At 48.4% G+C, this 12,976-nt stretch overlaps 1 protein-coding gene across 1 annotated transcript in view; it reads left to right on the forward strand.

Moving 5' to 3' along the window:
• Window positions 1-6,021, forward strand: part of znf385d (zinc finger protein 385D) — a 33,783-nt gene extending 27,762 nt beyond the window's left edge. Inside the window, exons 5-8 of the mRNA XM_068759997.1 lie at window positions 226-564; window positions 708-892; window positions 4,535-4,636; window positions 5,776-6,021. Of these exons, the coding sequence (XP_068616098.1) occupies window positions 226-564; window positions 708-892; window positions 4,535-4,636; window positions 5,776-6,021 (872 nt within the window). The remainder of the gene's footprint in view (window positions 1-225; window positions 565-707; window positions 893-4,534; window positions 4,637-5,775) is intronic.
• The last annotated feature ends 6,955 nt before the right edge of the window (window positions 6,022-12,976 follow it).

Consider the following 12,976-nt stretch of genomic DNA (forward strand, 5'->3'; position numbering starts at 1 on the left):
CTGATGTTTTTCCGACCATCGCTCATGTTAAGGCGCTGCAGGTATTTGCGTAGCTGTTGATGGGGTCAGGGACTGGCGGATTAGAGACGCTACGGAGCGGTTTTCCTGTGGGCGTGAGTTCACGCTGATTCGTTAGAACTCATGACTCAATCACTTCCTGAACGATGAGCTCGTTTGTCTTTTGTGTTTGAAAACCGTCAATTCAAAACCATTTCTTCTATGCAGACGCCGGCCCTGGCTCCGCCCCCCTACCCCTGTCCCCTGTGCTGAGACTGGCGCCACCTTTGGCGTCCTTGATGACCCTTAAGCCGCTGCCACCGCTGCCACCTTTGACCTCGCCGGTGCTCCCTAGCGCCACTGCAGCTCCAGAGACTCCTTCGCCCACCGGAGGAGACGGGAGGCCGCCGGAGCTCAGCTCGCCCTCGGAGGCGGACCCGGATGCAGAGGAACCCGAGGCGGAGACCGACAGGGAAACGGAGCAGGAGAAAGCTCGGAGACTCCTCTACTGCTCGCTGTGCAAAGTGGCGGTCAACTCGGCGTCGCAGCTCGAGGCTCACAACAGCGGTAAGAGTCGAGAGCTGATTTAGCTCCACCCACAAAGCTTGAGGCCGCGGTTTCTATAGCAACACTTTGTGTGCGAAGTGCGATGAGGTATTGTGAGACATCCCTGCTTTAGTACAAAGACTGTACTCGGTTTGAACCCGCAGGAACGAAGCACAAGACGATGATGGAGGCGAGGACCGGCGGGGGCTCCATCAAGTCCTTCCCCCGGCCGGGCGTCAAGAGCAAACTGGCGGCCGCGCCCGCCAAGTCGTCCACGGGCCTGCAGAACAAGACGTTTCACTGCGAGACGTGTGACGTGCACGTCAACTCCGAGACGCAGCTCAAACAGGTGAGGGAGGTGGGTTCGCCCCTACCTGCACCGACGGGTAACGCTTCTTCCGGGGTCGCCGGAGGTCGTCCCAGCGGTGCCGGCGGTGCCGGCGTCACCCCCCCCCGAACCGACAACCAGACGCTGTGAAATCACGCCGTCCTGGTCGGGTGGAAAAATCTACTGATTTGGTTGCACCTCTCCCCACCCTACCCTGACCGATCGAAGCAGAGGCTCCGCCCTCCTTGAGTCTTGGATCTGTCGGAGGTTTTTGCCTGTTAAAGGCAGGGTTTTTCCTTCCCGCCCTCTCCATGTTGCCTCTGCGCCTCCTGCGTGCAAGAGGAGGAGGTCGTAGAAATTACTCCTGCAAAGAGCAGAGCTTTTTATCCACGCAAGAAACGAGAGGAAATCTGGAACAGTCGGAATTATCTCGCCCTCCAGCGCCTCGGATTTATGTCTCATATGGTAAACGCTCTTCAAGTCTAAATTTGAGGTCAAACATTGAAACGCGATACTCCAGGATCCCATTGAAGTCAGTCTCACGTTGGAGGAGATGCAGGAAAATCTATTTTGTGAATTTTATCGATTGAATACACCCATTATCTTTCATAAAAACAAATAGGTTAATCAATGTCTAAGTCGATCTCCCATTACAGCGCCAGCAGAGTGAGATGGTTTTCAGTACTTCAGTCCGTGGATGAGACGATGAGCAGCGTTTGGAGATGCCTTTAGAATTACAGGAAGCAAAAGGAGAAACTTTCTCTGATACTGAATTCATTTTTTTTTTTTTAAAGCACAGAAAACTGCATGGGTTCATTTCCCTCTGGACTGGACCGGGTTCCGGAGTAGGAGTATGAAATACTATAATAATATTCATAATCAGACATAATCTCATTTATAATCCCTTTTGCTTTTGGAGTTGTAGATAATAATCTAAACATTAGGTGTGTGTGTGTGTGGGGGGGGGACACAAACTAGAGAGGCAAACATGTCCCAGCTGGTAATTGGCTAATTAGGATAATCAGGTGCAGGTGATCCTAATTATGGCGACTACAAAAAGGTGAGGTGACAAAAACAGGAAATGAAAGAGAGTTTAACAAAATAGGACAAAAAAATACCTCAATTAAAACCGTGAAACGCGTCAAGCCCTCATGTCTAAACGAGCTGTTCAGCGCACCCCCCCCCCCCAGTAAAAGGTTAAATTAGTCCTTTACAGAAAGATGCAGCTCCTGCGGCCTCCCCCGACCCGGCAGGTGGGGGCGGCGCGGATCTGAATGGAATTCAGTTCATCATTTATTTTATTATTCCGCTTTTTGTTCTCCTTCTGTAACCTGTCAAAGCGTCTCCTGTGAAGGAGATGGAGGAGACGACTGTTGGCCTCCACCCTGATATCTCCCACCTGTGAGGAGGAGGAGGAGGAGGAGGAAGAGGAGGACGTAGCCAAACTCTTTCCGACATAAATACAACTTTCACCGAGTCAGACTGTGACGCTCCTCTGCTAGCGGCTAGCTAGTTAGCTGCCCCAAATCCCATTTTCTGTTTGGAAAGAAACGTGTTCATCGATAAAATAATGATTTACAGGAGAGAAAGACGAGTTCTCATACAAAACGAGGAAGATAAGCTAATTCCAGTCTTTAGAAATTCCAAACATTCAGAAATATTTTTAATTCCAGAGAATCTAACAGAAACATTTACTTTTATTTTGTGCTTTAAACTCCCTCCAACTTTAAAACATTCATAAAACTGTAAACTCCAAACTTTTATCAGATTGTTTTTACACATTTAGAGGTTTAACGTGATCTTTTTTTTTTAGAATCCTTAATTTAATCTGGATTAATCACGTCATTAGTGACTTCCTGGGATGATCGTGACGAAGTTGCTTTAACAATAGGACTTCCTTATTTTACAGAATGACACAAAAAACTTCGACAGATTTCCAGGAAACTTGGAATGGGGCCGGAACAATGTCTTCCTTCCCACTGAAACTTCTCCAGTCACACAAACACACACCTCCCTTCTGCACACCTTATTTATCAGCTCGGTTGCCCCCGCCCATTTCTGGGCCAGCCTATCACCTCCCTTTCTCTTTTGCACACCTCATTCCCCTCACCTGGCCCCGCCTCCTCCGCCCACCTCATCCTGGAATCTTTTCTTTTTGCTTCCCTCCTCCTCCTCCTCTTCCTCCTGCTAGTACTCGGTGAATCAGTGATAAATGGAGCAGCAGGCCTTTTTCCTTTTCTTTCACGGGGATTGATTGATTGCTGATTGATGACCAAATAAGGCTCATCTGTAGGGGAGGGCGTCATTTATTATAATATTAGAATCACTACAGTTTGTGAAAAGCCACTGATTTAGATTCATTAACTTCAGTCACATTTGATCGTTCGCTGGGTTTTGATCCTGATGCGATTTATTCCCGACTCGCTGCGCCGCTGCCACGGCAAAGCGTTCCCCTTCGGAAGCCTATTTTCACGCACATGCAAGAAGAAATCGGGTTAAACGCGTGAAGGAATGAAGTTCCTCCTGCAGACATGCATCCGGCTGCGTTCCTCCTCATCCCCCTCCTGAATCAGGAAAAGGTTTTCGTTGATGCGATGTGAAACAGCTGAGGTTACCGAGCAGATCCTTTGGAACCCGCGCCCGTTCCGATGCGTTCTCCGGCGTGGCCTCGCCGGAAACTGCCTCCACGAACCTCCTCCCCTTGTAGCCGCCGATCGTTCCGTCACGGCGTTGTCCGTCGTCCACAACGATTGAAAGCCGCTCGGTTTAGTCTGAGCTAACTTGAGCAGACAGACCAGATCCATTTTTCACGCCAGGACTTTTTGCTGAGCGCTTCCGAACCGATTCTGAAAAGAATCCGGCGTGACAAATTCAGCCGCAGACGCTCGAACGCCTCGCAAGGGCTTGGGAAGTTTAGCCGGAACCCGAAACCTTTCGTTGTTACTGTGCTCCCACACGGAATGATTTGGTGGCTTCTTCTCCTTCTTCTTCTTCTTCTTCTTCTTCTTCTTCGTTCACTCCACTCCCTGATTCTGTGTTCCTTACAATCACAAAGGCGTTAGCAGCTCGACTGACTTTACGTTCTTCTGACTTTAGCAGGGAACATCATTCGCCCGTTGGCGAACACTTCCTGCTCCTGAACCTCGCGCCGCTGTGGTCTTCTTCACCATCGGTGGCTGCAGTCACAATAAAACCCTTGAAGCTGGAAAGCTCCTTCTGGGACATGAGGTGTATTTTTAGTCCTCCTCCTCCTCCTCCTCCTCTTCTTCAGCCTCCCACTGGACCTCAGCACCTGATCATTCGCCCTGAAGCCCCCCCCCACCACCACCACCATCAGAGCAGATTATCCAACGGCACTTATTCTTCTAGTAATTTTGGTTTTGGTTGGTTATTTCGTGGGGACGAAGGTGCGACATCGATTGCTCCCAATACCTTGAGCTCCGGGCATCCTTTCCTTCGTGTGGCTTCTGTGGTTGTCATGGTAACACAGAGAACCTCGATTCCTTGAAATACCCACCGAAAAAAAAATCCACGATTAAACCAGCAGTCATCTGTTGAAATATGTGAAATATCAAAGAACTTTCACACGTATATATATTACAAAAGAAAAATCACAAAATAATATTTCATCCTGTTTGTTCGTTTGTTTGTTTTGTTTCTCAGCACATCAGTAGCCGGCGTCATAAAGACCGAGCGGCGGGTAAACCTGCCAAACCGAAATACAGCCCCTACAGCAAGCCGCAGAACGGCCGGACGAAGCCGCCGGTGAGTCATCAGCACGCCTCGGCGTCCAATCGACCGGCGTCAAGACGACAATCACGGGCGCTCAGCTCAGGAGTCGGAAGCATCGACAGATGAGGGATAGTCAGAGGCGAGATTATCATCCTTCCTCTTCCACTTCCTGTTTTTGCAGCTCATTAATGCACCTACGGAGGGAAAACCGATCAATAAAATGTCAACCTTAATTAGCTTGCTGCCTGTTATGAAAAAACTGTGGCGGCATGATTAAATTAAAAAAACGTCATATTTTTATAGACATAAAAGGCGTCGAGGCTCCTGAGCCGGAGGCGGAGCACCGGCGGAGGGCGAATAATATTTGTAGGTAATATGTAAATGTCAGATTCACCTGATCGGCGACGAGCACCGGAATGACTTTCATATACTTTCCCCGAGTGTCAAAGCTCCGCCCCCTTCTCGCCCCCCCCCCCGAGAGCTAAAAACCAATCAGACAAGCTGTTGCCACAAGTGCCACGTGAAGCAGAATCGGCGGGAAGCCGTGCGAACGATCCGGCGCAGGAAAGATAAAGGAGAGCCCGACTTTCCGTGGCAACGGAGATCGGTATTCATTCCACGCCGCTGTTGGACGAGACGGAGCGCGGGGGCCACCAGTGTGTGTGTGTGTGTGTGTGTGGGGGGGGCTGACTTTTTCTGAAACCCATCATCGACTGAGTTAACGGAGAGCCGCTCCTTTGATGAGTAAAGCGTGAAGCTTCCCGTCGGGTCAGGATGCCTGAGCCGGTGATTGATAACCCATAACAATGGCCGCCGGACCCAAACCTTTCCATTACGGACGCAGCAGATTACGCCGGATCACTCCAGCGACCTTTTACCCCCTATCACGCCGCTTCTCTGGAGGTTGAGCCCCCTTTTATTTTTTTGCCCCGGTAGTCTGTAAATATTTTTCGCTAAAAACTTAACCGCATCCTCGCTCCAAAAGAAATCCCCCGGACAACATTCCAGGAAACCAAACATCCCAAATGCTCCCAGGTTGAGCGGCTCGACGCATCTCTGATCCGAGCGCTGATTTCCTGTCAGACAGCCTCACTTCCTGTTTATCCGTATTTCTTATGACGAATCCATTTGAGAAGCGTGTTTTCCGTGTCTGACTCTATTTCCTCCTCCAGGTGAAGCTCTCCCTGGGGAAGGAGGCTCACTGCCCGCCTCTCGCCGCCGCCATCCTACCTGCTCACCTGGCGGCGCTGGCAGCAGCCGCTATCGGCAACTCTTTCGCACACCGCACAAACCACGCCCCTAATCACGCCCCAAGCCACGCCCTCTTCCAGACACAGACACTTCCAGCTGCGCTGCTTCGTCCGGCCCCCGGGCCGGTCAGGACCTCCCACCCACAAGTCTTATTCGCCCCTTATTGATCGGGGGGGGGGGGGGGGCTTCTGCGCCACATCCTGCCGGGACTGGCTTCACTCAGACCAGTAGGAGGCGCCACGGCGGCATCCGGGATGCTCGGTATCATACTGTGATCGGACCTTTACCACGTGTCACCGCTCTGAGGGATTATTTCACTTTTAGACGGACCGCCGGGAAGCATCGGGGGCTTCAGAGCTCTCTCTTTCAGCCGCCTGCTTTCCGACGCCGGACTCTGACCGCCATTTTATCGCAATAATGTTTAAGACTAACCGTGAACTATGCAGCGTCGTTATCTCATGATGCAAGGTACAGTTTAAAGTCAGCCTGCGACAGAGAGTCTGTCGCTCATGACGTAACGGCCGTTACGGATCAGGAGGGCGACGCCCTCCCCGATTCCTGAATGCACTTTAAGCTCTTCATCTGTTGACGTCTACACTCGATGGCTAGACTGTGTTAGCTCGTGAGACTACGTGTCGTGCGGTGTGTGTTTTTGTGTTTTTCGTCCTTGCATATCAACGTGTGTGTGTGTGTGTGTGTGTGTGAGCTTCCCGTCCACCGTAAGCCATCCTGAGTCGATACCCAGCACACATCGTCACTGACGCCCCTCGGGGGGGGGGGGGCACAAGGACCACAAAGACTTGTATATATTAACTGTTGGTGTGTAAAAGGTGAACAATTTCAAATAAAGAGTCTTAATTTGTTAATGCTGGTGGTCTGTTGTATGCTGCATCCGACCATTCCATTCAAAGCGCCGTTAACCCCCGCCCGGTTTCCACACGTCCCCGGTTTGCAGTAACGTACGAGGCTAAGGTTTATTCTGGGGACTGGCTCGTGAAGTGGAGTCGAACCAAAGTGGCTCTTCTCCCTCTTAAACATCGTGCAGCACGTGAACGTGAATAAATCCTCGATCCCTGACAGGTCAAAGCCCAGATGGCTGTCGTCCACCCAGGAAAGGACCCCCCCCGACTCAAGCAGCATGACTCATGTGGCGCAAATTAAACTCCGTGAGCTTTTCCACTAACCCTAAAGCTGACTATTCCCACCCTCGTATGTAACGCCTCCCGGCCAGGTGACAACAGGGTCGCCGCCCTGGAGGTTGAATCTTTCTGGCCGTTTCTTTTCATATTCCTTTAAAAACACGGTGACAGACGTTTGACACCTCTGATTTGCTTTACAACTTTATTTCCTCACGTTCAAGTTCAAACACGCGACCTTGAATGAAGCTGGAGGTGAGATTAAAGGTTTTGACGGAAACTAAAATGAGCATTAATAAGGATTTCAACAAGGGTCTGTCACGACGTCTGATTGGGTCATTCCTTTTTCTAGATCCATTAGTCTTTCCGGATCCCTTCCCAATCAGACTGATTCCCATCACCTGCGCTCCGGCCGCCATGTTGCCCCGCCCCCAATCAGCCCTCCCTTTGCTTATTCTCTGTTCAGCCCTCGGCTCGGATGTTGGACTGACTTCCTGGTCTTGTGGACGCTTTGGCTTTTATTCTGCTGACACATTTGTCCTCATTTATAATGACGTGACTGAAGACGAGATCGTTGAATAGCCGTCGATCTATAATTATCTATGATTCCGGCACGCCTGTTGTCACGGATCTCCGGGATTAATTACGGAGCGTTTTTAGCCCCGGTAATCAAACGATCCGCTTCTCAGATACTTCTGACATTCCTTTCAAAACAGAGCGTTTATGAGACGCCATTGTTTTCTTATCTTTTCAACCCAAGAAGAGTAAATTATTCATGTTGGAGCTACGAGCCATGAAGGGAGCTCGTCTCGCAGTGGCGTTCAAGAGCAATCTGTTTATTTGAGTTTTCCACGGGATGCGCAAAATATACCTGCAGAGAAAGCCGGCGAACGGAATAGCAGCGGCGATAGCTTGAAAATATAGCCGTTGCCATGGCGCCCCATGTGCTCTTCATCCTGTCAGCCTCCCCGCTGATCATCAGGGAGGTGATTAACGACCACACAGTTGAAGAAGATTGTCTTTTTTTTCTTTCACCGTAACAAGAAAGACGTTTATGGCGTTTGGTTGGTGCTTTTTTCGTCGAGAGGAGAAACCCCCGGAGGCCGTGGCGTTGTAACAGATACTCAACTCGACGGTAAATTACAAAGCCCTGAGGGACGCCTTGCGAGGTCGGGCAAGTCTAAGCAGTCTGAGTATAAGCGCCTCAATAAATGTCGAAATTTACATTCCGGGACCTTTTGGCATCAAGCTAACGAAGAAAAAAACTGCGCGTCTCTCTGAAAGGCGGTCCTACTTGAGAATGCGTCGCACACCTGCATTAACAGCATCTTGTTTTTATCGTGCTTTTAGGCTTCGGTACGTAAAGATCTCGATTTAACAAGAGGGGAGGTTTGAAGAGGAGCTGCTGGAGCATCCTGGCAGATATTTACCGGTGACTCACTGAAGCCCAAAATAGCTTCAGACCCAAAGGTTCATAGCGCGTACTCATGTACTCACAAAGCTGCTTAGCCACGCCCACCCACACGCAACGGAATCTGCATTTTTAATAGACGTTAACTTTAACAACGTGCGTTTTAAAATACACTTTGTGTTCCCCGGAAAACAGTCAGGATGAGAAGCGCAGACAAACTGGACCGGAGTCCATCTATTGATCTGCGTATTGATTCTCGTGTGTGATGTGGGTGGAGAGAAAGACGCTTAATGTGTTTGCTTTCCTGATGTACTTTACAGAGCAGCTTAACACAAAGTCCATCTTACCGTAAATACCTCCCCCCATTTTAAAACAGACGCCCCCCCCACCTGCTTTGTCTTCCTTTCAGTAGAAGAAGAGCGCCAAAATGTAATGGCATTTTCCCCCAGTGGCCAAACTGAGTAACTACATGACTTTGTTTTGCAATTGAGACTGGAATGAACAGACTCATATTATTTATTGATCTGATTGGGTTAACGATGTCATTGTTGTCCAATCATAACCCTTGAAGTTGGACAGATATTGCCCGCCTCCACCTGTGTAAACGGACCCCGCTTCCCAAATAAACACAAAGTCATTGTGGTAAAACGGAAATACCTTCATGCTGTTTCGCTAAAGTCAAAAACTCCCGAAACCGAAGGATCCATTTGTTTAAAAGGAAGTTTGGGAACGCCCCCCCCCTCCCCGAGGGCAACGGAGCAGCAACTTGTGTCGTTTGTATTCACTCAATTTGTAAAATATGACATGTTTACCAAAATAAAATGTTGTCCTCTTTGATCAATTTGTTGTAAACGGGAAAATCGCTTTCAAGCAGCTGCCGAATGTCGGCTGCTGATGAATTTCACCAGGAGGCAGAGATGATTTACAATTTTACGATCCATTCTGCAGAATTTATGACGGTTCTTGTTGCTCTGCAACTGTCAACACTGAGGGATTATTTAACACCTGCCGCAGGTGAGACGGTAAAGATCATGGAGATGAGAGATTAGCCTGCTTTTATGCTTTCTCCATCATCTTTGGAACTTTGTGTGTCTGCATTTTTTAGATTTCTTGTATGAAAAGTGCTAAAATTTTGAAAAGCGTTCCTAAATCTGCATTCGTTCCCGACTTCAAAATGTAATCTATTAGCAACTTTTCTTATCTAATGATTATGATGTTGTTGTTTTGGGGTAATAGCCAATCAGAAGTGATTAAAGTGAAACCTGGTTTACAGCTTTTCATCAAAGCTTCGGTGACCTCTCAGATGTCGGTCGTGTGAGATGGACGCTTTGACCCTGCTGAGAAACGGCGAGCTATAAACGCACGCCGGACGCCAGCGACACTCCGGCCGTGAGCACTCGTGTGTGAACGCATTGGAGAGGTGCGATAAATGTGAAGGACGGGGTTCCCGTAAAGAGCAGAGCTTTCCGTGACAGCGATTGGCTAATATATCACCCCGCACGGAGGCATGAATACTTCCATCGCTCCGTTTCACTTCAAGGAACCGAGTAAGCCTCCCGGCCGAAGACATTACCGCTTTGATTTGTGCCGGAAGGAGGAAAAGTATCTGAGGAGGGTGAGACGACCACCGGTGGCGGCCGATGGATGGTCCAAATCTGTTCATATAACCTTCCTGGAGACCCATCTTCAGATTTTGCGGTGACTCTTAATTCTAACAGTCCTGCAGCCTGTTTATAATAAGCAGAATGAGCCACTGTTAGATGGCTCCGGCTGACATGTTTGTTCGTTTCCATAAACATTAGGACTTTACTGTGTATACGTCTTCGCGGTCGTCCTTCCAGAAATAAATCTCATTTAATTAAAGATTCCTGTCAAATTAAACTAAACAGTCGGCGGCCGCTGGAATTATTTGTCTTCGGAAGACAAAAAAAGACAAAAAAACTTTCCAAAAAAGGACATTGAGTGGAATAAAATACTCAGCACATCTTCCCCAAATGAGAATGATGGGTTCCCACTCATAATATTTCCTGTGAAGATTCTCAGTCCTCCAGATCCTGATGATCTGAAGGGCTCATTTTCTAAGTGGTCTGGAGAAGATCCTAAAATAAAACCGGAGGGCTGGAAAAAAACTAAGACAATTTCCCATGAATGAAATAAAGATGAATCCCGCCGACGCAGCGGGCGCGTGCCTCGGCTTTCAGGAGGTCTTCAAACAGCACCTGCTGAGGTAAAACGAGATGAACCCACGCCACGCTATTGGCTGCGAGAACACGTTCAGTGACTCATCGGAACATTGATATCCCTTTCTTCATCTGTTTCCCATTTGGCCTGTCGGTCGATGTTAACGTCGCTGCATCCAAAGTCTCAATGAGCATATCCCAAAGCAAACTCGTTATTAGATTTGTTTATAACTGAATGAGTTCAATTTCATCATGAGAAACAAGCAAGAATCAACTTGTGTTAAAAACTCACCCGTCAGCCTTCTGCCTTTTGTCCTATTTTGTGCAGCAGTCGATTAAAGTTTTTTTTTTTTAAGGTAATTTTATATTCTGAGCTATTTTTAATCCTCACTTGTTTCCTTTTTTTTTTTTTTTAATCTATTCCTCCAGAAGTGGCTGGAGTGTGATCTAGATGAGGTGCGCTGCTGCCCCCACGTGGCCATAAAGGCGAAATGCAGCTGGTGGTTGACGTAAAGGTGACGTAAAGGTGACGTAAAACAAGTAGGGGTTTAAAAGAAAAGAAGAAGAAGCGATTCTAAAATGTTTTTATGATATTTTCTCGAGTATTTGCGTCCCCAGATTTAAATAGAAGTTGTATTTCAGCAGCTGATTCAATCATCTCAGTTCATTTTAGGGAAATAAAAGCAGTGGAAATGCATAAATCACCTGCCTGCAAGCATTTTTAGGCTGGATATATATACATATATATTATATATAATTTGTATATTAATTATATATATTATAATATATATATATATTATATTAATCTGAAATGTGGAATCTAAATGATTTGGCTCATGCACTGAGTGTTTTTCAAAGCATACATTTTGAAGGGATATAAATCAGGTTCAAGGAATAACATTTATTCATGAAATCACGAAAGTGTGACATCAATGTTCTTTTGCTGCCGATGGTAAAAAGATCTGATCCGAGATCCGTGACGTCAGGGTTCAACGGAGCGGCGTTAAAGCGCTAAAGGCGGCCGTCTCGCTGCTTTTCTCTTAATGTCCATTTGGAATTTCCAGTGAAGAGAAGCTTTCTCGTGGTTCTGAGTGTTGCTTTCAAACAGCTGCCTTCACATTTTTGAACAGAACAAGTATTTTCCACTTCAGCCTCCAGAGATCTGCCAGAGGCTGAGAAAGGCCAAATTTGGAAGTAAAGCCCTGAGCATCAATCAGCCGGGCATCGACAGTCAGAACCGAACACGAGAACAATCCGTCTCCGCCCCAGAGAGGGAGAAAGCAGCGGAATCGTGTGAGGTCAAAAGGTCAGCTGTCCCACTCGCACCTCGTTTACAGGCACACAACCAAAATGTCAAACTGTCCACTCCACATTTTGCTCCCACCTCGTCCTCCTCCCTGGCAGACGCTCCCACCCTGCACAGCTGAACGGTGATTTCTGTTGCCGGGGAAACCGTGAAAAGCTTGAGCTGAATTTTCTGTGACACCTTGAGGCCGAGCTGCTGCTGTTCCTCTTCAGGATCGCTACAAGCGAGGTCAGGAAAAGCAGGCTTCTTCTAGAACACCCGAGTCCCGTGGTCCAGGGTGTCCCGATACTTTTGTCTCTATGGCGTTAATGCTTGTTTTGAACTCAGTGGCGGCAACATGTTCAAAAACAAGTCGGGACAAGGGTGTCGGATGACTGGGAACGGATCCCAGCGGTCTGGAAGGTTCCCCAGGAGAACAGGTTACAGGAGGAGGGGCAATGCTCGGGTGGGTGGACGTTTTAAAGATACCACACACTGCTGTCCGTTTGGTCGGCATGGCAGCCGGCAGAGGTCTGGACCAGGGAGTGGGATCGTTTATCGACCCACTGCCCCTCTCGTCTGGCCTCCGGGGGGGCGCTGCTGGAGGAACGGCCTCCATAATGATGTCCGAAGACGGATAATTGTTGTCAAGATCAGGAAGTCGTCTCTGCTCACTGATTTGAGTCCGGGCCAAACGCGCTGTCGGACCGTTTGAGGGGACTCCCGAAGGTCGGGAGGATGGAGAAGGATCGGGACGGATGGCGGCAGAGAGCCGAGCGAGGAGGCAGGCGGCGGCGATCTAGAAGCGACTGAGTGCCCAGAAAAGCGCTATATAAATAAAATGTATTATTATTATAAGATGTGTAGATAGAAGTATGCTACCGCTAACTGTTAGCAACTTTACACACCAAGGTCAGCTCAATTATGGAGGTGACCCTCAAATCTGATTATTTTACAAATGTAGCCGAAGATTCCCCCGCGTTAAACACATTCCTCGTTAGCATTGTTACCAAGTTACGCTAGATATCAGGAAACATCGTCTCAAGAGAAACGCCCGTTTGACGGCGAGACTCGGTCTTCATCTTCGTCACCGACATTCAGAGCAACAAG

The sequence above is a fragment of the Brachionichthys hirsutus genome, chromosome 3 (genome assembly GCF_040956055.1).
Source record: "Brachionichthys hirsutus isolate HB-005 chromosome 3, CSIRO-AGI_Bhir_v1, whole genome shotgun sequence".
Taxonomy (NCBI): Eukaryota; Metazoa; Chordata; class Actinopteri; order Lophiiformes; family Brachionichthyidae; genus Brachionichthys; species Brachionichthys hirsutus.